We start from the raw sequence: 24,429 nt of genomic DNA, 5'->3' as shown, positions 1-24,429 counted from the left end.
ACCAGTGTTAGTGGGTCCCAATATGCTGATTCTTCAGCCTCTAGGCACTTGCTCAGGTACCAGGAGTAGCAGCAGTGAACCAGGTAGGGGGGTAGGTTCTCGGTCTCCTGGGCAGTGTGCTTGTTTGGGTGATGGCAGTTATGGTGATGGGACCACCATCAGGCTCTGAAGTAGCATATGTTTGTGTTAGCATTGGCTGTGACAAGCTGGGTGGGCCAGTCCCCAGACGTCCAGATGGCACATTTGAGTGGATGCTGCCTGTGCTGGTAGTGGCAGACAGGGTAAGCCTGTCCTCGGGTTCTGAAGAGGAGTGCAGAGATCCCACCAGTGGTGGATAGGGTGGGGCAATCCTCAGGCTTCAGGGTAGTGGGCTTGGGCACTGAGTGGGAGGCAGTGTTAGGCTGAGCAGGCCTGTCTTCAGTAGTTTCAGTAGTATGCTGAGGCACCACCTGTAGTGGGCAGGGCAGGGTGAGCCCCAGGCCCGGGTGGAGTGCTTAGGTGGTTGCAAAAGTGTTGAGAGTGCAGGGGTTTGGGACAGCTGAGGGACCTGTCCTCAAGGCATGTGCAAGTGTGCTTTGACCTTGCTGCTGAAGAGGGTGTGGTTACTGCCTGAAGTGCGTGCTTCAGCCCCTGCAGCAGCAGTGGCAGCTGCAATGGGCAGCGGCAGAGTCTGTTCTCAGGGATTGTGCACATCAGCCCTGCTGCTGGGAGAATGGGGTCACTGTCTGTGGTGGCTGCCCCAGGTAGGCAGTCTCAGGTTCTAGAAAGCACACAGTTTAGTTCCCTTTGTCCTGGGGGCAGCCTCCCCAGTGTGGTACACTGCACATTCCCCAAGGTGCAGCACACTGTATGTGCTAGAGTGCTGAGTTCCCTGCTACTCCCCTGGGTTTAACCAGCATTGTACTGCTACAGCCCTCTGGATGGATGTGGGAGGATATCTCTAGTGATGTGAGCAGCATGCAGTCTGGCATGGACTAGGCTCTCAAAATAGTGCCGTGCTGCTGCTGCTTAGGAGTTGTAGGGCAGTGGGACCTGGTGTGAGCTTCCTTTCTGGAGCGGTGCTATCATGTCATCTCCGGGCAGCTCCCTCCAGTAGTCTCAGGGCTTACAAGGGTCAAGGGGTTTTCTCCTGGCCCAGGTTACAAGAGTCTGTGGTCATTGACCTTTTCTCTGTACTGGGAAGCTTCTCTGGGCTCCCAGCTGATCCCAACTAAGCTGGTAGCCTTGCCTTCTGATCCCTCTGTGTCTTAGGTGTATTCCACTGTTCTCTCTTAAATGCTCTATTCAGAGTATGATTATCTACTTGTTATTTTGAGTCTTCTTTATGGAGGAGGTGAGTGCTGGATGCCTCTAGCCAGCTGTCTCGAAGCCCCTCCTTCTAACTTCCATCTATTTATTGATATTAATTATTTGGTGAGTCATTGTTCTTATTTGTTTTTAGTTGTTTATCCATTGTTTCTTTTAGCATATTTAAAATAGTTAACATAAAGTCTTTGCCTGATAAGTCCAATGTCTAGGCTTTGTCAATGATTGTTCCTATTAATTTCTTTTTTTCCTGTGTATAGGCCACAGTTACTTCTTTGTATATCTCATAGGTTTTGTGAAAATTAGACATTTTAAATAATATAATGTGGGAAATCTGTAATCATATTTCACCCCTCCTGAAGGTTTGTTTCTGCTCCTTGTTGTAACTGTTGTTTTGTGACTTTTCTGTACTAATTTTGTAAAATCTATATTCTACTGAAGTCTTTGTTCCATTAGTTTAGTAGTCAGCTAGTGATTCAACATATGTTTCCTTAAACATCTGGAACAACAACATCATCATCATCAACAAAAATATTCCATCTTTGTGTATGTGTTGGGACACCTTCTACACTAAGGCTGTTTATAATTCTGCCCTTGTCTTTTCCTGCTTGTATAGAATCTGGGTGTCAGCCAGAAGCGACAGTTTTTTAGGTCTTTTCTGAGCATACAGCCTGACTTGGGTAAGTGCATGGCCTTCTAGATTCCCAGGAATATGTGGGAGCTTTTCAAAGCCCTTATTCCCTAAAATGCTTCACTTCTCATCTTTTCTTCTCAAGCTTTTTGGATTATCTGTTGTTTACCCCGAGTGGCAGTTATGCCTTACCCCAACTGACAGTGGCTAATTCATTTGCCTTTAAATGTATTCAATAAATGCCCCCTACACTGGGTGGTTGTGTTTGTCCTAGGAAAGTTTTGAGTTAGTTAAAATAGGCGCAAGCACTTTGAGCTCGGAGTCACCAGCAAGGTCAAAACAACAACAATTCTCTGAGAAGAAGGTCCTTTCTGCCACCCTTGGTAATAAACACCGGTGCTGGGAAAGTAGGTTGTTGTCTTCAGAGCCAGTATTAATCTGCAGAGCAGTAGATGGGGCCAGAGTAAGTTAAAACCACTAGAAAGAGCTGGGCACAGTGGCGTATGCCTATAGTCCCAGCCGCTTCGGAGGCTGAGGCAGGAGAATAACTTGAGGCCAGGAGTTTGAGGCCGTAGTGTGCTGTGCTCAGTTCTGTGAATAGCCACTGCACTCCAGCCTAGGAAACAGCCATACCCTGCTTCATAAAAACTTTAAAAACTAACAAATATTTCCTACTGAGACTCAGCTTTCTTTTTTTTTCTCTTTATTAAACATTTTGCCCAGTTGCTGTAAACCCTTGATCTGTTTTCACAGTTCTGATAAAGTTGATTCTGACAGTTCTTTCCTGTTTAGTCACTTCTGTTGTGAAGGGATGAGCTTTTGGAGTTTGTTACTCCACCATTTTTGCTGACATCACTCATTAGTTGCCTTTTTTTTTTTTTTTTTTTTTTTTTTTTTAAGACAGAGTCTCCCTCTGTCACCCAGGCTGGAGTGCAGTGGCCAGATCTGGGCTTACTGCAACCTCTGCCTCCTCAGCTTAAGCAATTCTGCCTCAGCCTCCCAAGTAGCTGGGACTACAGGCGCCCGCCACCATGCTCAGCTAATTTTTTGTATTTTAGTAGCAGGGTTTCTCCATGTTGGTCAGGCTGGTCTCGAACTCCCAAACTCAATCCACCTGCCTCGGCTTCCCAAAGTGCTGGGATTACAGATGTGAGCCATCGTGCCCTGCCAAGAATAATAATTTTTTTCTTCCTTTACAGTCCTTGTATCTCTTCGTTATTTTCCTTTTCTATTTTGTCTGATATATCTTTCATGAATACAGAGGGCCTATACAATGTTGAATGGAACTGGTGATAATAGGCTTTCTTGTCTTGTTTCTGATTTAAAGAAATGTTTTTAATATTTCTCATATTAGAAATTGTTTGTGATAGGATCATAGTACTCACTGTTAATTAAGGAAGTTCTCATCTATTCCTGGTTTACTAAGAGTTATGTGTGTTATTTTTAAATAGTAATGGATTTTGAGTGTTTTAAGTACACAGATAGAAAATAAATAAAACAATTTCTACCACTATTAAAAAGCTTTTAGATGTGTTTTCTCCTTTAACCTGCTGATGTGGTTAATTATATTAATGGATAGTCTAGTATAAATGAGTCTTGCAATCTTGAGATAAACCAGTTAAATCATAATGTATTATCTGTTTTACACATTACTGGAGGTAGTTTGGTGATATTTTATTTAGGGTTTTTGTATTTAACTGAGACTAGTCTGAAAGTTCTCATTTTTGTGTAACTTCCTGGCTCTATCAATCTATGTTAGCATTTTGAAAAAAAAGCTGGAGGTATTCTTTCTTTTTCTTTTCTCTGGAAAATTGTGCATCTAATTGCAATGAACAATTCCTTGAATATTTGGTAGAACTTTTCTGAAAAGTCACCTGAACTTGGAATTCCCTTGCTGGGGGGAAAAACTTAACCTTTATTGTTTTACCATTCTAGGACTACCCAGGCTTTCTGTTTCTTTTTAGTCAATTTTAATAACTTGTGTTTTTGGCTGTGTGTGCTGGGCCTGTAATCCCAGCACTTTGGGAGGCCAAGGCAAGAGGATTGCTTGAGCCTAGGAGTTCAGGACCAGCCTGGGGAACATAGTGAGACCCTGTCTCTTAAAAAAAAAAAAATAGTTGGGCAGCTGGGCATGGTGGCACATACCTGTGGTCCCAGCTACATGGGAAGCTGAGGTGAGGGGGATTGCTTGAGCTTGGGAGCTCAAGGTTGCAGTGAGCCATGATCACACCACTGCACTCCAGCCTGGGCAACAGAGTGAGACCCTGTCTCAAAAATAAATTAATTAAATAACTTGTATTTTCTAGCTAAATATATAAATAAATGCATAAATTACATTTCACTTAAATTTTCAAATTTGTTGTTATAAAGTTATTCATATAATTCATCTTTTATCTTTTAAAATTTCTCTGGATCTGTACTTGTGCCTTCTTTTCTATTTCTAATGCTCATTTCCTTTTTTTCTTCCTTAATCTCACCAGGAGGTTGTGTTTTTTATTATTCCCTTTCTTCTACTTAAAAGAATATGTGTGTGTAGATATATTATTTTCTTTTTTTAAAATATGGACAGAATCTTGCTATGTTGCCCAGGCTGGTCTTAAAACTCCTGACCTCAAGCAATCCTCCCACCTCAGGTTTCCAAATTGCTAGGATTACAGGCGTGCACCACCATGGTTAGCCTCTTCTACTTTTTTGAAGTTTATTTTGCTCTTCTTTTCTGTAACTTCTTCAGTTGTGTGGTTGACTCATTAATTTTGTGTCTTTCCTTTTTAATGTGAATGTTCATGCAAATATCCCTTTAAGTATCACTTTTTAGGCCAGGTGCAGTGGCTCACACCTGTATTCCCAGCACTTTGGGAGGCTGAGGCAGGCAGATCGTTTGAGTCCAGGAGCTTGAGACCAGCCTAGACAACATGGAGAACACGTCAGAAAGAAAGAGAGAGCAAGAGAGAGAGAAGCAGGGGTGGGTGGGAGGGAGGGAAGGAAGGAAAAGAAGGGAAAAAAGGGAAGGAAAGGAAGGAAAGAAAAAGAGCCAGGCATGGTGGCGCTCCTGTAGTCCCAGCTACTCTGGAGTCTGAGACAGGAGAATCACTTGAACCCTGGAGGTAGAGGCTACAGTGAGCTGTGATCATATCACTACACTCCAGCCTGGGTAACAGAGCAAGATTCTGTCTTAAAAAACAAACAAACAAAAATCACTTTTTATATATATATTTTTTACTGTTATTCAGTTCTAAGTATTTCCATTATAATTTTTCTACCTATAAATTTTTCCATGTTTATAATTTTTTCCAAAAAAATTACTGTTACTAAGTTCAAGGTTAACTATATTATGGTCCATACATTAGTAATTCTTTGAAATCTGTGGGGGTCTAGCTTTATGGCCTAGTTAATTTCTATAGATATTATATGTGAGTGTGAAAAGAATGTGTTTTCACCAATTGTTGGATGTGGTGTTCCATGTTAGTGTGCTCAATCATTATTATGCTAGTTAAACTTCTGTGTCTTTCTTTTGTCTCATTGTTCTATCAATTACTGAGAAAGGTGTTTTAATCTCTGAGAAAGATGGTGGATTTATCAGTTTGTCTATATATGCCACTTAGTTTAAAAAAGTTTTTTCCACTTCCAATCATTTGCAATTACATTAAGTAAATTACATTTTTGGAGAATTTTCCAGTTCTCCTAACTCAACTGTTTGTTTTAAGTAAAGCATAAGTATCACATTGCCACATTCTGCTCTTGAATTGCACCATAGGAGTCTCAGTGAAATTTATAAGATTGCTTTTGTTGTTGTTAATACATAATAAAAATAAGAGCTGCCATTTATGAAGTACCCACTATGTGTCAAGCATTGTAATAGGTGCTTTATTTATAATTAAAGCCCTCTTCTCTCACATGATTGGGACAGATAGCTGGTTAGTTCATTGAAAAAATTGTTTAAAGAATTATTTTGAAATGATACATGCTTTAAACATTTTATTTGAACTTAAAATAAATGTTTTAAGTGTATTTATTCAGCAATTTTTATGTATAATTTTGTTCAGTGCAGTTTAACTTTTTTCATGCATAAACCACATCTGTAGTGTGTAGTCAGGAATTTCTAGTTTCTGTTGATATAAATTGGAAGTAGAACCCAAAGAAATATTCAAAGCAATATGAGTGCATAATCATAGGTCTTTATTGTTTTTAACCAAATTTCATAGTTATCCTGCCTATTTAACAGTTGTTTAACACTTCATGTTTAGTGAGACAAACTATATAATTATAGTAAAAATTATTATTGGCATAAACAGACTTGGGAATAAACCCATCTGACTCTTTATACATATACAGTTCTAAACAGTGACAGCAAAAGCATTCAGTTACACTGGAGAGCAGCCATCTAGCTGGGAGCATTTAGTGTGAGTCATTAATATCTGTCCTTATTGTACAGAGGCAATGGAGACAATCAATTGATCTGCTCTATCAGTTGAGTAGAGGTTATTTAAGAGTATCTATATTAGTAGTCCTTACAACAGCTTTGCAAGGAGGGGTATTTTCCTCGTTTTAGAAAGACATGATTTGCCCAAGATCCCACTGCTAGCTGAGGGATCCCACTGCTAGCTAAGGCCTGGACTTGGCTATTACTGAAACAGGACCAGGACCTGGCCTCAGTTATTTCAACTGGTCATTCCACAAAGCCATGAGACCTTTTATAATCTGCATGTGATTTAATCTCAGATTTACTTCATTTATTGCCCATTATCATAAATTAGTATCTAGGATTCTGCATTGGGAAATGTTTTCTTCTGGCCCCCTTAATTATTTTTTTTTCCATGAAGGTTATTACTCACCATGCTTTCCAACCTCCCTTCCTGCTTTCTTCAGCTTTATCTGGATGCTCTCTCACCTTTGTCATCCGGTCACAGTTCACTTGGTTAGGTTAGCTTGTATCTGAACAAACACTTTCTAATTCTTGAGAGGTACACTCCATCGCTACCTAGCAGCTTGGATTCTAAGCTATCATCTAGAAAGCAAAATCTTACTCATCATAGATATGTTACCATTTGTTCATTTCTTAATTTCTTCGTTCTTTTCAAAGCTACATCCTGTGCCTCTAACTCTTTTGATTTCCTCTCCATGACTAACTTTTATTTAGTGATTTTTTTTCTTCTAATGGTGCCATTCATTCCTAAATGAATCAGCACCAGTGAGATCACATTTAATGATCCTTGACACAGCTTTGATGAGATTCTCACACTTTCTAGATAGATGTTTCTAAAGAAAATGCATCTACTGATTAGCCACATTCAAGCAGAAGTTATCACCACCACCATCACTACCAAGTCTCTTATTTCCCAGGGGATTCACAAGTCACTGTTATTGGTTTGTGTTTCCTTTCCAGAAAGCCATGTCCACTGTTTCTGAAATAAGGACGGTAGCTATATAGAGCTCCAGTGGTGCAGAACTGGTATATGTCTCTGGCACTTCACTGTAGAGTCAGTCTGAGGATTTTCACACCTCTTGGCATTCTGTTGTATTTTCAGTTGGAATTCTAATCCTTAGAGATTTCTTTGATTAACTCTTAGCAAACTGCCTTAATAAACTGCCTGATCTCCCAGACTCCAATAGTTTACTTTTTAAACCACCTTATTCTTTCATGGTCCAGTGTTTACTTCTCTGGGTTGTTAGCATTAGCAACCATAGTGGGTTGTTAGCATTAGCAGGTCCTTCCCTAGAAAGCAGACTCAGGAGGAAAAAACAACAAAAAAAGACATTAGCAGGGTCCCTAGTATCCTGTTCCTAACCAGCTGATTGTAATCTGCTTAGAAAGCAAAGGAACTCGGGGAGTATTAGAGAAGCCCTCTTCTTTTTCACTTTCTGACCTCTTTTTTAAGGACAGATTAGCCTACTCTGAGCTGGACTTTGAGGGAACTGATTTACCAACCCTCTCTCCAAACCCATATCTCGCAGACTTTTATGTTGCAGTAAGTAACCACTTCATCCCTCTAATTAGGCCAATCTCCTGGTACTCATACTTGATTCTTATCTTTTTCCTCATACCCTATATCTGATTTGTTTTCAAATCTTGCTTATTTTTCCTTCAAAACAGTATCCAGAATGTGATCCCTTCTCACTGCCTCCACCCCATGAGTGAATTAGCTCCAGGAGGAGGCACGTGTGCCCATCTGTTGATCTCAGTTATGGGCCATCTAGCCTGGCTTTTCCATTGCTCATATGGAGCCTTGACCTGAGGGCAGATGAGGGAGAGAGGCTCCTTCATGGTTAGTTCTACCTGATTCCAATGAAAGTCCTGGTTGCAGTCCAAGGTACAATGTCAGTTATGAAATTCATCCTGCAGACTAGTATGTCATTCTGAAAACAAACTCCCCTGTCTTTACTCAAATGTGAACCATTCTGTTTCAGGGCAAGGAGAAAAGAAAACAAATAGAGTTTGTTGTTGCATTATTCATTTGATTACATGGTAATATGCTAAGGATGTAAGAGACTCACTGCAGCACTGTGATTCTATGGAGCTTAATGCACTTAATGTGTGGTCACTGTCCCTCAGAACAGCTCTCTACTGTACAAAGAAAGAGAGCCCTAATATAGGGAAATGCAGTTACTGAAATATGGCTCATCACCAAAATGTCTATAGTTCCATATACCATCAGAAAGACTAAGGTCTACAACTGTACTTGGAAAACTGGCTTTAAAAAAAAGATGTTACCTTTATGTATTGGGACTGTTTAATTGCTTTACATGTACCAACTCACCTAATCTTCAAAACTATATCAAGTAAGGGCAAAGGCGAGACTTAACCCCATTTTACAAAGACAACTGATATACAGAGAAGCTGAAGAATGTGCTCAGGGTCACGTGGCTAGTGGCAGGTTCAGACCTAGTTTGATTCACTCTAAAGTCCACGCTCTTTAACCATTATGCAACACTGCCTCTTGATTTAAAAAGAAAATTGTACAAAACATTTCCTTCTCTCTTTTCTTCCTCCTCTCATCTTCAAACGCTCACATGTGCATAAACAGAAGATACTCAGCTGGCAAGGGTTGAGTCCTTTTCATGACAGCAGTTCTTGGGCCTTGACTCCTATTATCAGTAACTTGTATCTTGAGACATTTCTCCTGTTGCATCTCCTTTCTCTGGATCAAATCAAACAAGAAACAACAGGAAGTGAGAGGAGATACTGGAGGCTGGTCTCGAACTCCTGACCTCAGGTGATCACCCACCTCAGCTTCCCAAAGTCCTGGATTACAGGCGTGAGCCACCGTGCCTGGCCTCTAGATATGTTGAGATACACAAATACTTACTAACGTTTTATGATTGCCTATAGTATGCAGTGTAGTAACAGGCTGTAGTTTTTCAGCCTAGGAGCAATAGGCTATATAATATAGCCTGGGTGTGGTGTAGACTACATCACGTAGATTTGTATAAGTACACTGTGATGTTCACACAGTGATAAAATTGCCTAACGATGCATTTCTCAGAAAATATCCCTGTTAATACATGCTTATATATGAACTATTTCCTTTAAGGAAAATATTAGGTTTTTTAAAAGTTATTTCTGAAATGATTGTATGCATATTTGCTTTAACTTTCTCAAAGTGTACCCATTTTTAATGTATAGGATTAAAGTATCTCTTTTTAAAAGTGATTTTAAATATAATATAAAGTATGGCCAGCGTGGTAGCACTTGCCTGTAATCCCAGCACTTTGGGAGGCTGAGGCGGGCGGATCACCTGAGGTCAGGAGCCTGGCCAACATGGTGAAACTCCGTCTCTACTAAAAAATTAACCGAGCGTGTTGGTGGGCACCTGTAATGCCAGCTACTTGCGAGGATGAGGCAGGAGAATCACTTGAACCTGGGAGGCGGAGGTTGCAGTTAGCCAAGATCGCACCACTGCACTCCAGCCTGGGCGATGAAACGAGACTCCGTCTCAAAAAACAAACAAACAAACAAACAAAAAAGTACATGCACACTTGAGATTCTCTTGTACTAAAGGTTTTTAAATCTGCACATGAAGAGTATGATGTTATAGTTTGCTTATGTTATACATGTAATTAAGTCATATATTTTCTTAATTCTTTGATATTTCAGAGGAAGAGTTTTGAAGAAAACTGGGCATAGGCTCAGCAAAACCAAACAGAAGAGGAACAGAAAAAGAAACAAAAAGCAGAACAGTCAGAATAAAATCATGGAGGAAAACTCATTAGAATTCTTAAGTGATCTTACACCAGGAGATCAGGACCCATCTCAGAGTGAAGAGGAAGACATTGCAAAGACCAGAAGAGAATCAGAATATCCTTTCATTGGTGGTCTACAAAATGAAGTCAGAGATTTTGTGACTGGGTATAAAGAAAAAAGATGGAAAAATAAAGATCCTAAACACAGTTTCCAAAACGTTATGTCTATAGTTGAATTGGACAATACACCAAAGAATTACCTCTCTAAGGAAGGTGATAACTTGTTTGTAAGTTTGTCACTGATGCCAGATGAAACCTCTGTTACTAGTCCAATAGTGACTCAAAACCTTTCCTGTGTAACAACTGATGACTGCTCTGGCATGAAGGTAGAAAAGCATATTAGAGATAGGCATACCATAGCGTTAGACACCCAGAACCTTGCTGCGGAAACTTCATGCTCATTTATGAAGAAGAGAGAAATAGGAGATAAAAGTCTCCCACGTGAACCCGTTCTGTGCCATCAACGTGGAATCAGAGTGTCAGATAAAGTTTTAAGAGAGGAACAAGTGTATGCAATTGAAATCAGTCACTGGGTTTTTTTCACAACCAGTTTATCTGATGAAGATTTACAGCTGGGCTCTGACAGACAGCCCTATTTTGGTAGCTGGCCTGCAGGACCTCATAAGTTTATATGTGAACAGAGACCAAAGAAAGATAGAGCACGTAAGTTGACTGGTCCTGACAGCAGGGGGCAATGGATTCAATTGATCTTCACTTCGGTGGCAGCATCCGGACCAGGAAGCAGTCCAGAAATATTGACAGATAAACTACTGATAGGAAATGAAGATTTTTCACCTCCACCTGAAACTATAGATTCATTCATAGAAACAAACCTCTTCAGAAGCTGCTTACCTCAACTGGATATACCAAAGAACGCTTTACAATCAACAAAAAATAAGAAAAGGATTTTCAATTTGGTACCAAATTTTAACTTATTAGGACAGAGTCATATCAGTGTAAAAGACAGGGAGAAATGTGACCTGTTAACAAAAAAACATGGACTAAAAATTACTTTGGGAGAAGAAAAAGATAGAATTTCAGAAAGGAACAGTGAAGAGGAGAATAAGCAAAAACTTATGACCTTTGATCATCATGCATTGTGGTTTTACCTTGATATTATCAAAGCTCCCCCTTTAAATATTGGTGGACAGCGTTATTCTCATTGCCTGTCATTTAACAGACTAAGGTGCTCTGCATCTTTATACAAAAATTATATTCCTTCTTTTGTGCTGCATAATATGTCTAGTATTTGGAAGGCATCTTTTACAAACAAGAAACTGTTTTTGACTTTCGAATCTCAGACAAGAGTAGGTAATAAACTAAATGATGCAGGGTTTATTTCCCCAGAAATTTTACACAGTCATCCTGACACTTCGTGCTCTTTGGGAATCAGTTCTGATTTTCACCTTTTAAATGAAAGATTTGATGGAAAGCTGAAAAGATGGGAAGAACCTAAGCAATTACCAGCTGAGGACAACCAAGACTTAAGCACTCACTGTAGTTCCCTTGGGCTACCATTATCACAAGGGTTTGCCTTGCAACTAGTAAAGCTTTTTGGATCTCCAGGCGTTCCAATGGGTAAGTTGTTTTCTTTTGCTAAAAGTAAAAGATCCAGTTTAACATATGTAAGCAATTTTAGAGGTGTTTCTACCTGGTGGTTAGTGATCTCATGCAGCTTATTAATCTCGTGGTGCTTTTCAGCAGAGCGAGGACCCGTAGCAAACGGTGCTTGATCTTCAAAGTCCCCACCTTTTGCTGTCGGTAGTCTTCATGTCTCCTTCAATGTCTTTGAGAACGTAGAATACTTGGGCTCTCAATTTCAATAGATACTGGGAAGAATGGAGGATGAAGCAGGCAAAAAGGGATTATGTAATCCAGTAGAGATAGGCTGCTTTATTAATTTATTTATGAGATGGAGTGTCACTCTGTCACCCAAGCTGGAATGCGGTGGCGCAATCTCGGCTCACTGCAAGCTCTGCCTCCCGGGTTCACGCCATTCTCCTGGCTTAGCCTCCCAAGTAGCTGGGACTACAGGGGCTGGCCACCATGCCCGGCTAATTTTTTTATATTTATAGTAGAGATGGTGTTTCACCGTGTTAGCCAGGATGGTCTCGATCTCCTGACCCCGTGATTCGCCCGCCTCGGCCTCCCAAAGTGCTAGGATTACAGGCATGAGCCACTGCGCCCAGCCAGAGATAGGCTGCTTAAAAAAAAAAAAGAAAGAAAGAAAGAAAACCTTTCTACTTTCTTTCTTTCTGTTTTTGAGGCGGAGTTTCGCTCTTGTTGCCTAAGCTGGAGTGCGGTGGTGCAATCTCTGCTCACTGCAACCTCCACCTCCCAGGTTCAAGCAATTCTCCTGCCTCAGCCTCCTGAGTAGCTGGGATTACAGGCGCCCGCCACCACGCCCAGCTAATTTTTGTATTTTTAGTAGAGACGGGGTTTTACAATGTTGGCCAGGCTGGTCTGCAACTCCTGACCTCAGGTGATCCACCCACCTCAGCCTCCCAAAGTGCTGGGATTACAGGCCTGAACCACTGCTCCTGGCCGTAAAGAAACTTTTTACTTTCTGCGTTTATTTTGTTTAACACATGGCTCTTTCCTTTCTCATTCACAATTATGGCTCCCAAATACAACATTAGTAAATGGGAGATTGCAAAGATTACATGAAGGAAAGATATCTGAAATAGCTGAATTTACTTTTTAAAGGCAGTCTGTAAAGGATGCTGAAGGGATGAGGTGGAAGTCTGACTAGTTGACTTAAAAGGTTCCTTCAGGCTCTTAAGGTTGTTATTTTGGGGCTGGGTGTGGCGGCTCATACCTGTAATCCTAGCATTTTTGGAGGCCGAGGCGGGATGATCACTTGAGGTCAGGAGTTTGAGACCAGTCTGGCTAACATGGTAAAAACATGCTCTACTAAAAATACAAAAACTAGCTGGGCATGCTGGCATGTGCCTGTAATCCTAGCTACTTAGGAGGCTGAGGCAGGAGAACCACTTGAACCTGGGAGGCAGAGGTCACAATGAGCAGAGATCACACCACTGCAATCCAGCCTGGGTGACAGAGTGAGACTCCATTTTTAAAAAAAAAAAAATTGTTATTTTTGGAAATGAAAAAAATCTACATGTGAATAAAACAAGCAAAAATATGATTTTTTAATATTCCACCTAAATTTCTTTTTGGGCCAGCCACAGTGGCTCATGCCTGTAATCCCAGAACTTTGGGAAGCTGAGACGGGTGGATCACCTAAGGTCAGGAGTTCGAGACCAGCCTGGCCAACATGGTGAAACCCCATCTCTACTAAAAATACAAAAATTAGCCAGGAATTGTGGCATGTGCCTATAAACCTAGTTACTCAGGAGGCTGAGGCAGGATAATTGCTTGAATCTGGGAGACGGAGGTTACAGTGAGCTGAGATCGCACCACTGCACTCCAGCCTGGGCAATAGACTAAGACTGTTTCAAAAAAAAAAAAATTTTGTCTTCAATCATGAGCATATTTAAGATAATGTCTTTATGATATTTATCCCAACTTTTCCTTATCTGTAACTCAATAGCTGATACTTTCTAGTGCTCTTCCTTGGGGACAGAAGCTGTAAGACTCAAGAGGCCAAAGCTCCGATTTTTGTAGTTCTCCTGTATCTTCTGTTGTTCTATACTTCTCAGGATTCCTTGGGGACCTGTTCCATCTCAAAGCTTGTCACCCTGAGTTTTTTTACTTGGCTCCTAAGCTTCTGATGCTCCAGATAAATTTGGTCCCGCAGCTGAGACCAAAGATTGACTAAGTCCTAGGGCCAAGGAGTCATAATTATCAACCTGCTCTTGGGGCTCTGGTATCATATTTATCATATTTGTAAACTTTGTGAATAATTACATCTTGACTATTTGCTGTAATTTTTCTTTTTTCTCTTTTTTCTTTTTTTTTTCTTTTTTTTTTTTTTTTTTTGAGACGGACGCTCTGCTGCCCAGGCTAGAGTGCAGTGGTGAGATCTTGGCTCAGTGCAACCTCTGCCTCCCAGGTTCAAGCGATTCTCCTGCCTCAGCCTTCCAACTAAGTGGGAGTACAGGCGCCTGCCACCACACCCAGCTAATTTTGTTTTTTCTTTTTGTATTCTTAATAGAGATGGGGTTTCACCATCTTGGCCAGGCTGGTCTCCAACGCCTGACCTTGTGATCCACCCACCTTGGCCTCCCAAAGTGCTGGGATTACAGGCATGAGCCACCTCACCCAGCCTATGTGCTGTAATTTTTCTACCCACCTACATACACCAAAGAAACATACCAATTTTTTCAAAGTAAATGCATTTGCTTTGGGGAGCTCTAAGTGATAACTGAAGATGTTTTAGATCTGGGATCTTAGTCAAGGTCCATATTCTGAAATTGTATGTAAAATTTTGGGGGTTATTTTGTGCCATTTTTTGGGGGGAGGTCCGTAGATTTTATCAGCTCCTCAGAGGGGTCTATTGATGCAAAAAGATTAACAATCACTGCTTTAGAGAGGCACCAGAATGCATGAAGACACTACTGTGAAAAGATTCTATGCCTTCTCTTACCTTGAATGCACGATATCATCATAATCAACAATGATCAAGCATCCGCTAATTAAACTTCCGAAAGCTTTTTAAAGGAAATAGACCTCATTCATCAAATAGCTTACCTTCTAAATGGGGAGACAAGACTAACATAAAACAAAATTACTGCACATAGAAAATATAAATGATAAGCTTATGAATATTTTATGAGTGACATTAGTAGTGCTAAAAGGATTGTAGAAAAGAATTTGAGGTTATAGTTTTGTCTGGAATGCCTTCCATGTGGAAGTGCATTATAAGTACTGTTTATACAAGGGAGAAAGAATGTATCTCAAAAGAAAAGCAGAGGGAAAGAATTTCATATTTGGAAATGGTATGTGCTTGAAAGGGATAAAGAGGAAACCATAAATAGAGGCTATGAAGCAATTTGTTTGGCTAGATTGGACGGGCCAAGCTCATGGTCAGTGGCCTTGTAAATAAGGCAAGAATGCAAATATATCCTAGTATTAGAGTCTGGTTAGTGTTTACTAATTGAGATCTGAGACAAACTCCAGCTTTAGACTTCACCGAAATATCTTTAAAACTAGACTTTTAACGGTATGGTGGTTAGATATCAGGTTTGCATGTCTTCACAGTTAGGGTAAAAATCTGTGTGACATTAGAGATGAGATTAGTTCTTTCTTTTTTTCACAGAATCCTTGTTGCCTGATGACTATGTGGTTCCTCTTGACTGGAAGACACTAAAGATGATCTATTTGCAATGGAAGATGTCAGTGGAGGTATATACGTATGCGTGTGTGTGTGTGTATATATATATATATATATATATATATTTTTTTTTTTTTTTTTGAGATGGAGTTTCACTTGTTGCCCAGGCTGTAGTGCAATGGCGCGATCTGTGCTCACCACAACCTCTGCCTCCTGGATTCAAGTGATTCTCCTGCCTCAGCCTCTCTAGTAGCTGGGATTACAGGTATGTGCCACCATACCCAGCTAAGTTTTTGTATTTTTAGTAGACACGGGGTTTCTCCATGTTGGTCAGGCTGGTCTCAAACTCCTGACCTCAGGTGATTCTCTTGGCTTGGCCTCCCAAAGTACTGGCATTACAGGCATGAACCACCACACCTGGCCAGTGGAGGTATATTTTTATGGCTTTCAAATAGAAACTGCTATTCTATTCTCTACTTCTATGAGATTAACTTCTTAGATTTCACATGAGTGAAATCATGCAGTGTATATTTTTCTGTGTCTGGCTTATTTCAATTAACATAACTTCTTCCAGGTTCATCCATGTTGTTGCAAATGACAGAATTTCCTTCTTTTTTATGGCTGAATATTATTCCATTGTACAAGCTATGGTGTTCATTGCACAGCAGGGAGGGTGACTATAGTTAACTATAGTTAACAATAATGCATTCTATATTTCAAAATAACTAGAGGAGAGGATTTTGAATGTTCTGACTACAAAGAAATAATAAATATTTGAAGTCATATATATGCTGATTACCATGATTTGATCATTATACAATGTGCACATGTATCAAAACACATTGTGCTCATAAATATGTACAATTATTTTGTGTCAATAAAATTTTTAAAATTATGGAATAAAAAATAAAATTTATGAAACTTGAGAGAAGTGCTAGTTACCTTAAATTAGAAAAAGAATATATATGGATGGGGATGAGTGGATAATATAGGCATGTTTCCTTTCAATTAGTCCCAAAGAGAAAGTTGCATGTAATTCCCTAACTTTGTGGAAGAATATACAGGTATAAGGACTCACTGGGGATGACTAAGGCACCCACTGTAGGAGAGTCCTTTATTCATCATTGCGTCTTTTCTCCTGTCCAGCCCTCAGTCTTATCCATTATGATGGAGTAACAGCTACCAATTAGATTTGTAGTTACTTGACTTGGAAGCACCTTCCTATTGTGATCTGTGGTCCACAGTGGCAGACATGACTATTCTGAGGGCTGTTCATTTTCCAGGTAGCTGGAGGAGGACTGGCTTGGAGGGTTAGAAGGATGATAGAGAAACTGGAAAAGCCAGTATTTCACCTAACCTAGTGGGGGTGCCTGGGGTTCTGTTCACATTAGTTGGTTATTATTTAAATGTGTCCAGAGGCAATGCTAATGGGTGCATTTTGAAATGAATAGTAAAATCAAAATTTAGTGAATCATTACAGAATAGTTCAGGACAGTAGGTATTTTTTAACTGTTCTCATAAACACTGTTATGGGAAAAGTAGACTCATTTTGTCTGTCCATTTAGTAAAACCAAATACATTTTTTCTCAACTTCTTGTTTCTCCTTTTTCCCCATGGAGACTTTATTGCTACTTAAAACACACATACACACACACACAGAACAATATTTTAAATGTTTAAATTGACATTTGTGGCCAGGCGTGGTGGCGCATGCCGATAATCCCAGCATTTTGGGAGGCCAAATTGGGTGGATCGCTTGAGGTCAGGAGTTCGAGACCAGCCTGGCCAGCATAGTGAAATCCTGTCTCTACTAAAAACAAAAATATTAGCTGTGTGTGATGGCACTTGTCTGTAATCACAGCTACTTGGGAGGCTGAGGCAGGAGAATCACTTGAACCCAGGAGGCGAAGGTTGCAGTGAGCCAACATTGTGCCACTGCACTCCATCCTGAGCGACAGAGCAAAACTCTGTCTCAAAATAAATAAGTAAATAAATAGATATTTATGGTTATTATATTTCTTTCTTTTTTTTTTTTTGAGACAGTCTCACTCTCTCACCCAGGCTGGAGTGCAGTGGCATGATGTCAGCCGAATACAACCTCTGACTCCCAGGTTCAGGAGATTCTCCTGCCTCAGCCTCCCAAGAAGCTGGGACTACAGGCATGCGCCACCACACCCACCTAATTTTTGTATTTTTAGTAGAGACGGGGTTTTGCTCTGTTGGCCAGGCTGTTCTCAAACTCCTGACCTCAGGTGATCCACCCACCTCGGCCTCCAAAGTGCTGAGACTGAGCCACTGTTATATTCTGTCATTTTAGGAGTGTCCCTACATGAGTAAAATGACAGTGTAAACTTAACTCCAATGCCAAATATTAATATTTTATGTATTTTACTAATATGTGATGTATTTTAATTATAATTTCTAGAAAAGACAGAAGAAGATGGTTGAAAAATGAAAATTCCTTGAACCGTAAGTATGACCTATTCTAGAGACCTCTGTTTGATCATAGAATAGTTAATGTTGACGTTATTTGGTTGTAATAGCTCATATGTATTATAGCATGACTGGAGAGTAAAATATAAAAAATGAAGTTTGTTACCATAGCAACCTTGTGTGCTTATTGTACACGTGATGTTTTTGTTTCCTTTAAGTGTAGATCTTTTCTGAAATACAACAAAGCTTAGATTGTTGCTCCCAAATTTATTTTCCCACTTTACTGGTTAGAACATATTTTACAGCATTCTATCAATGCACAGTTTATGAGACATTTCCCCCCTTGGGTTGATACGTGACGAGGGCTGGGAATTAGGGGTGTAGGTTCTATTTAAATATTAGGTTATCTAGGAAAAGAGGTAAAACATATAGACAAGCTCATGTTATATTTTAAACTTGTCATCAAGCTGACATTAAAATAAACACATAGCCATTTTTTTCAAATGCCTAAATTATGAAATAAACACAGCTGCTACGATTTCAGTGCATATATGTCTGCATCTGATAAGAATTGAATGCACTATGCACTTACTATATGGTTTTTTCATTTTAACTTATTTCTAAGAGTATCCTACTTTCCATTTCTCAACTAGAAATACATGTATACCCTGTAAAAATGTTTTTTGTTTGTTTTAACCCTGCTTCCCCTGAAAGAAGAGGAAGAAGAACTGAAGATTTGGGAGAGGAGTTTAGAAATTTGCAGGGGTCACTAGAAAAATGTGGGATAAATAAGGTACAGGAGGAGATAAGAGCCTATGAGGAATTCCAGAGCAAGGAAGTGAAGACCTTCATTCAATTATTCAGCAAATGTGGCTTGGTGTGGTGGCTCACACCTATAATCCCAGCACTTTGGGAGGCTGAGGCAGGCAGATCACCTGAAGTCAGGTGTTTGAGACCAGCCTAGCCAACATGGCAAAACCCCATTTCTACTAAAAATACAAAAATTAGCTGGGTGTGGTGGCAGGTGCTTGTAATCCTAGCTACTTGGGAGGCTGAGGCAAGAGAAATGCTTGAACCGGGGAGGCAGAGGTTGTGGTGAGCTGAGATCGCCCCACTGCACTCCAGCCTAGGCGACAGAGCGAGACTCTGCCTCAAAAAAAAAAAAATTGTTTAGCAAATGTTTATGGAGCTGCCTCATGTCAGACACTGAAGATATAGCAGTAAAAACACCCTGCCCTCATGGAGTTTGTGTTGTAGGGATTAGAGTTGACGCCATAGCATGTTGGGCAAGGACTTGGCTGAGTGAGCCTCTAGCCTACCTCTGACCGACGTTAGATTAGAGTGAGTGAAGTTCCCCTAGATGGCCCCAACATGAAGAGACACCAGTACAAGCAGCATGCAACAAGCGTGGATATATTTTGCTGTGGCCAATTTCAGGAGTCTTTTCCATCTGCTAAAATTGGTAGCTTTGTGTCAGGGACACTTTTGCGACCATAAGTTTGATTTTCATGTTGATCTCGCACATGTATTCTAAACCGTCAGGACTTCTCACAGAGCATTCTGCCCTTAATTATTATTTTTTTTCTTTTTAGGGAATTTTATGAGTGCTGTAGCTATGTGCAGATTTTTTTACAATTTTATTGAGAAAGGGCATTCTGTTTTGTGTTTGGCATTAAGTACTGACTGACCAGTCTGTCTCAAGGGGTAAACAGAAATTTAGAACGAGGGAAATAGCAGGAGAATCTGGTTGGCTCTGGGAGCCACAAGTCAGTGCCCATTTACAAATATTCTCTCTGCTGGTTGCCACGGTGTTTAATGTCATGGTACTCCTTTATGGCAGTGGGGCAGGGTGCTAGGAAGAGGATGGGTCCCCATCTTAAGGCTCCTCCTAACTGTGTGTGACCCTAAGCAGAGGACCCTTCTCAGAGTCTCAGTTTCTTCATTTGTAAAATATTTATCTTTTAAATGAGGATTAAATGAAATAACTTTGCAAAGTTATTAAATGAAAAAACTGGCCAGGTGTGGTGGCTCACGCCTGTAATCCTAGCACTTTGGGAGGCTGAGGTGGGTGGATTGCCTGAGCTCAGGAGTTAGAGACCAGCCCAGGCAACACAGTGAAACCCTGTCTCTACTAAAATACAAAAAAAAAAAAAAAAAAAAAAAAAAGAAATTAGCTGGGCATGGTGGCATGACCTGTAATCCCAGCTACTCGGGAGGCTGAGGCAGGAGACTTGCTTGAACCCAGGAGGTGGAGGTTGCAGAGAGCCGAGATCGCACCACTGCATTCCAGCCTGGGTGACAGAGCAAGACTCCATCTCTACAAAAAAACAACAAAAAACAAAAAACTGTGCAAAGTATGGGGCCTAATGACGGAAAAATATTAGACTCTTAATAAGAGTTAATTTCCTTCCCCTAAATACTGCCTTGGATTAAAGCATTGCCTTTCTTTTTCCCTCCCTCCCTCCCTTCCTCCCTCCCTCCCTCCCTCCCTTCCTTCCTTCCTTCCTTTTTTGAGATGGGGTCTCACTCTTGTTGCCCAGGCTGGAGTGCAGTGGTGCAATCTCGGCTCACTGCAACCTCTGCCTTCCTGGGTTCAAGCGATTCTCCGCCTCGGCCTCCCGAGTTGCTGGGATTTCAGGCGCCTGCCACCATGCCCAGCTAATTTTTTTTGTATTTTTAGTAGAGACGGGGTTTCATCATGTTGGTTAGGCTGGTCTCAAACTCTTGACCTCGTGATTTTCCTGCCTTGGCCTCCTAAAGTGCTGGGATTACAGGCATGAGCTACCATGCCCAGCCTTTATTATTATTATTGTTGTTGTTGTTGTTTTTGAGATGGAGTCTTGCTCTGTAGCCCAGGCTGGAGTACAGTGGCTCACTGCAACCTCCACCTCCCAGGTTCAAGCGATTTTCCTATCTCAGCCTCCTGAGCAGCTGGGATTATGGCCCGCCACCATACCCAGCTAATTTTTGTATTTTTATTATTTTAGAGACAGGGTTTTGCCATGTTGGCCAGGCTGGTCTTGAACTCCTGACCTCAAGTGATCTGCCCACCTCGGCCTCCCAAAATGCTGGGATTACAGGCATGAGCCACCATGCCCGGCCAAAACATTGCCTTTGAAATGCTCTCTGGCAAAATAGAAATTGTGTTCTTTAGGAGAGGAACATATTGGCCCAGTAAACATGTTAACACATTTGCATGAATTAGTGCATTTGTTTTTAATTTTTTGTAATGTACATAGCTGGATCCTCAGGGAATGGGATCTAGAACAAGTTTCAGCTGAAGGACAGGGAGTTGGGAAATATCAGGGAACAGGATCTTGAATGAGGCAGGACTAAGCAGTGTGGACTATGGGGAGAGTTGTGAAGTCCTGGATGCCAGGGGAGTGGCATAGCTCAGGAAGTAAAGACTGGGAACCTGAAAACAAACTCTGTTCATGTCACATGTTTTCTGGTCTTGTCTGGGCTTGTGTTTGCTTGTAGTTGACTTCTGCTGTCTTCATGGTACTGCTGAAGATCGTGATCATGGAGAAAAGTCAGAGTGCCCAGTGCCAACCCAAGGGATTCTTTCCAGAGACATACCCGTTGGATACCAAAATTAGTTTGGATAATCTGTCCAACCGTTCTCGATAAGTTATCTGAATAATAAAAAAAACTCAACAGAGGAGGTAACAATTTAAACATTTTATTGTCTAATTTGTAGATGTTTACCATACTTTATAATTTGATAGAAGAAAATAAGGCACAGAAAACTTGAGTACCTTATTTTAAAAACTGCATTAGGATTAAAAGGTTAGCCCCTATATCAAAGTATTGGTCTAGAAATGATCCCATTTCTAGAATTCTGAAATCTAAAAAGCTCTGAAAATTGAAAGTTATTTTTCCAAATGTATTCATTGTGGTAAAATACACAAATATAAAATTTACCATCTTAACTGCTTTTAAGTGTGTTATAAATACATTCGTGCTACCATCACTAGCATCCATCTCCAGAACTCTTTTCACTTTGCAAAACTGCAATTCTATATCCATTAAAAAATGACCCATTCCCGGCCGGGCGCGGTGGCTCAAGCCTGTAATCCCAGCACTTTGGGAGGCCGAGACGGGTGGATCACGAGGTCAGGAGATCGAGACCATCCTGGCTAACACGGTGAAACCCCATCTCTACTAAAAAATACAAAAAACTAGCCAGGCGAGGTGGCGGGCGCCTGTAGTCCCAGCTACTCGGGAGGTTGAGGCAGGAGAATGGCGTGAACCCGGGAGGCGGAGCTTGCAGTGAGCTGAGATCCGGCCACTGCACTCCAGCCTGGGCGACAGAGTGAGACTCCGTCTCAAAAAAAAAAAAAAAAAAAAAAAGGCCCATTCCCTCAGCCCCTGGCAACCACTGTTTCTGTTTTTTAAATAAGTTTGATATTAAAACTAAGTTTACAGCCAAACCTGACCCAAATACGAGCTGGGCACAGTGGCTCATGCCTGTAATCCCAGCACTTTGGGAGGCTGAGGCAGGAGGATCACTTGAGCCCAGGAGTTTGAGACCAGCCTGGGCAACATGGTGAAACCCAATCTTTACAAAAAATACAAAAATTAGCCAGGTGTGGTGGCACAGCCTGTAGCCCCACCTACTCAGGAGGCTGAGGCAGGGATGATTGCTTGAGCACGAGAGGCAGAGATTGTAGTGAGCCAAGAGAAAAAAAAAAACCTGACCCAAAAATGTAGGCAATTAATTTTACTCCTTATTTATCCCACTTGGAATGTATAAAGTATATTCATATATTTCATTGTAGACATATTAATGTGTTTAACTACCGAGGTCTGCACCACACCCCACTGGGAATATAGGATAATATACAGTACTATTACCTTTAAACAACAAACACTTTCTGAATTCTGAAGTGTATCTGACCTCTAGAATTTTGGTTAGGGATTGTGGGACTTGTACTATACTACAAGTTATTAATATTCTTTTTTATTCTGTTTTAGTTTAGTTGTACTTAATAAACTTAAAATATGAAAATTCATATTTACAAAATATAAATTAAGGAGTGACTACTCACTATTCAACATGTAGACATCAACTTAATCTCCATTTGCAGAAAGGGAGCCCGGGGTCTTATCTTACCCTACTTCTCCCAGATGTCTATCTAATCTTCTCAGAGGAGCAAACCTCTAGGCCTGGGGAGGGGCAGGCAACTGCTTAGGGTGTGGACATTCGTTTGTTAAACAGACTTTACACTGCCCTTCTGGTTTACAGCCCCGCCTCCAAACTTTCCAGTTTTGGAGATTTAGGGTTTATGCTGGGTAATTTGTGTTGTTTCTTGGCTGTCTATAAATCAGAGGATTTTTTTTTTTTTTGGCCAAATCAATTAACACCTGGCCTTTTGCTCTCCAGTTTCCAAAATTTTGTTGCTGTGATCTCTCTCTCTTCTTTATGCTTAAAAGAAAAATAGTAACAAAACAACCACTCCACTAAAAAAATAAAATAAGCCAAACTAACCCCCTTTACATTCTAGCAGGGTTTCGAAGAAGAAGGAGAAATTGAATACTTGTGTTTAATCCGTCATCTTTATTGGGAATTTAGTGCTGCACTTAAGATATCTCAGTGTTTTCCTTATGTTCATTTTGTAGTTTTCTGTTTATGTTTCTTCACTAAACTTGCTCTGTTGCCCAGGCTGGAGTGCAGTGGTGCAATCATAGCTCACTACACCTGCTCAAGTGATCCTCCCATCTCAGCCTCCCCAGTCTGGGATCATAAATGTGTGCCACAATGCCTAATTTTTAACTTTTTAAAATAGAGATGGGGTTGTGATGGTTAATACGGAGTGTCAACTCGATTGGATTGAAGGATACAAAGAATTGATCCTGGGTGTATCTGTGAGAGTGATACCAAAGGAGATTAACGTTTGAGTCAGTGGGCTGGGAGAGGCAGACCCATCTTTAATCTGAGTGGGCACCATCTAATCAGCTACCAGTGTGGCCAGAATATAAAACAGGCAGAAAAATGTGTAAAAGCTAGACTAGCTTAGCCTCCCAGCCTACATCTTTCTCCCACACTGGATGCTTCCCGCCCTGGAACATTGGACCCAAGTTCTTCAGTTTTGGGACTCAGACTGGCTTCCTTGCTCCTCAGCTTGCAGATGGCCTGTTGTGGGACCTTGTGATCGTTTGAGTTAAATACTATCTAATAAACTCCCTATCTATCATCATCTATGTATCTATCTATCTATGTATCTATCTATGTATCTATCTATGTATCTATCTATGTATCTATCTATCTTTCTATCCATCTATCTATCTATCTATCCATCCATCCATCCATCCATCCATCCATCCATCCATCCTATCAGTTCTGTCTCTCTAGAGAACCCTGACTAATACAGTAATCTTGCTGTGTTGCCCTGGCAGGTCTCAAACTCCTGGCCTCAAGTGATCCTCCTGCCACAGCCTTCCAAGGTTCTGGGATTACAGACCTGAGGCACCATGCCCGGCCACTGATTGATTGCTAAGCATTCCAAGTCCAGGGTTATTTGGAGCTCTAGGTTTGAGGGTTATATTCCTGGTTTCCACTAGCTCTTCCTTCATACCTTCTTAC

General features: G+C 40.8%; 1 protein-coding gene across 17 annotated transcripts in view; it reads left to right on the top strand.

Moving 5' to 3' along the window:
- N4BP2L2 (NEDD4 binding protein 2 like 2) overlaps positions 1-21,775 on the top strand; it is a 96,236-nt gene extending 74,461 nt beyond the window's left edge. For 13 of the 17 annotated variants that reach the window (XM_077974190.1, XM_077974192.1, XM_077974195.1 and 10 more), the window contains 4 exons: positions 10,029-11,752; positions 15,396-15,481; positions 17,836-17,879; positions 21,324-21,775. In XM_077974190.1, coding sequence (XP_077830316.1) covers positions 10,029-11,752; positions 15,396-15,481; positions 17,836-17,865 — 1,840 coding nt within the window. In that variant the 3' untranslated portion in view covers positions 17,866-17,879; positions 21,324-21,775. The remainder of the gene's footprint in view (positions 1-10,028; positions 11,753-15,395; positions 15,482-17,835; positions 17,880-21,323) is intronic. The other 4 variants (XM_077974182.1, XM_015120853.3, XM_077974183.1 and 1 more) reach the window with 1 other exon arrangement.
- Positions 21,776-24,429: the final 2,654 nt, after the last annotated feature.

The sequence above is a fragment of the Macaca mulatta genome, chromosome 17 (genome assembly GCF_049350105.2).
Source record: "Macaca mulatta isolate MMU2019108-1 chromosome 17, T2T-MMU8v2.0, whole genome shotgun sequence".
Classification (NCBI taxonomy): domain Eukaryota; kingdom Metazoa; phylum Chordata; class Mammalia; order Primates; family Cercopithecidae; genus Macaca; species Macaca mulatta.
The sequence above is the reverse complement of the archived record's forward strand: the minus strand, read 5'-3'. Positions and strand labels throughout refer to the sequence as shown.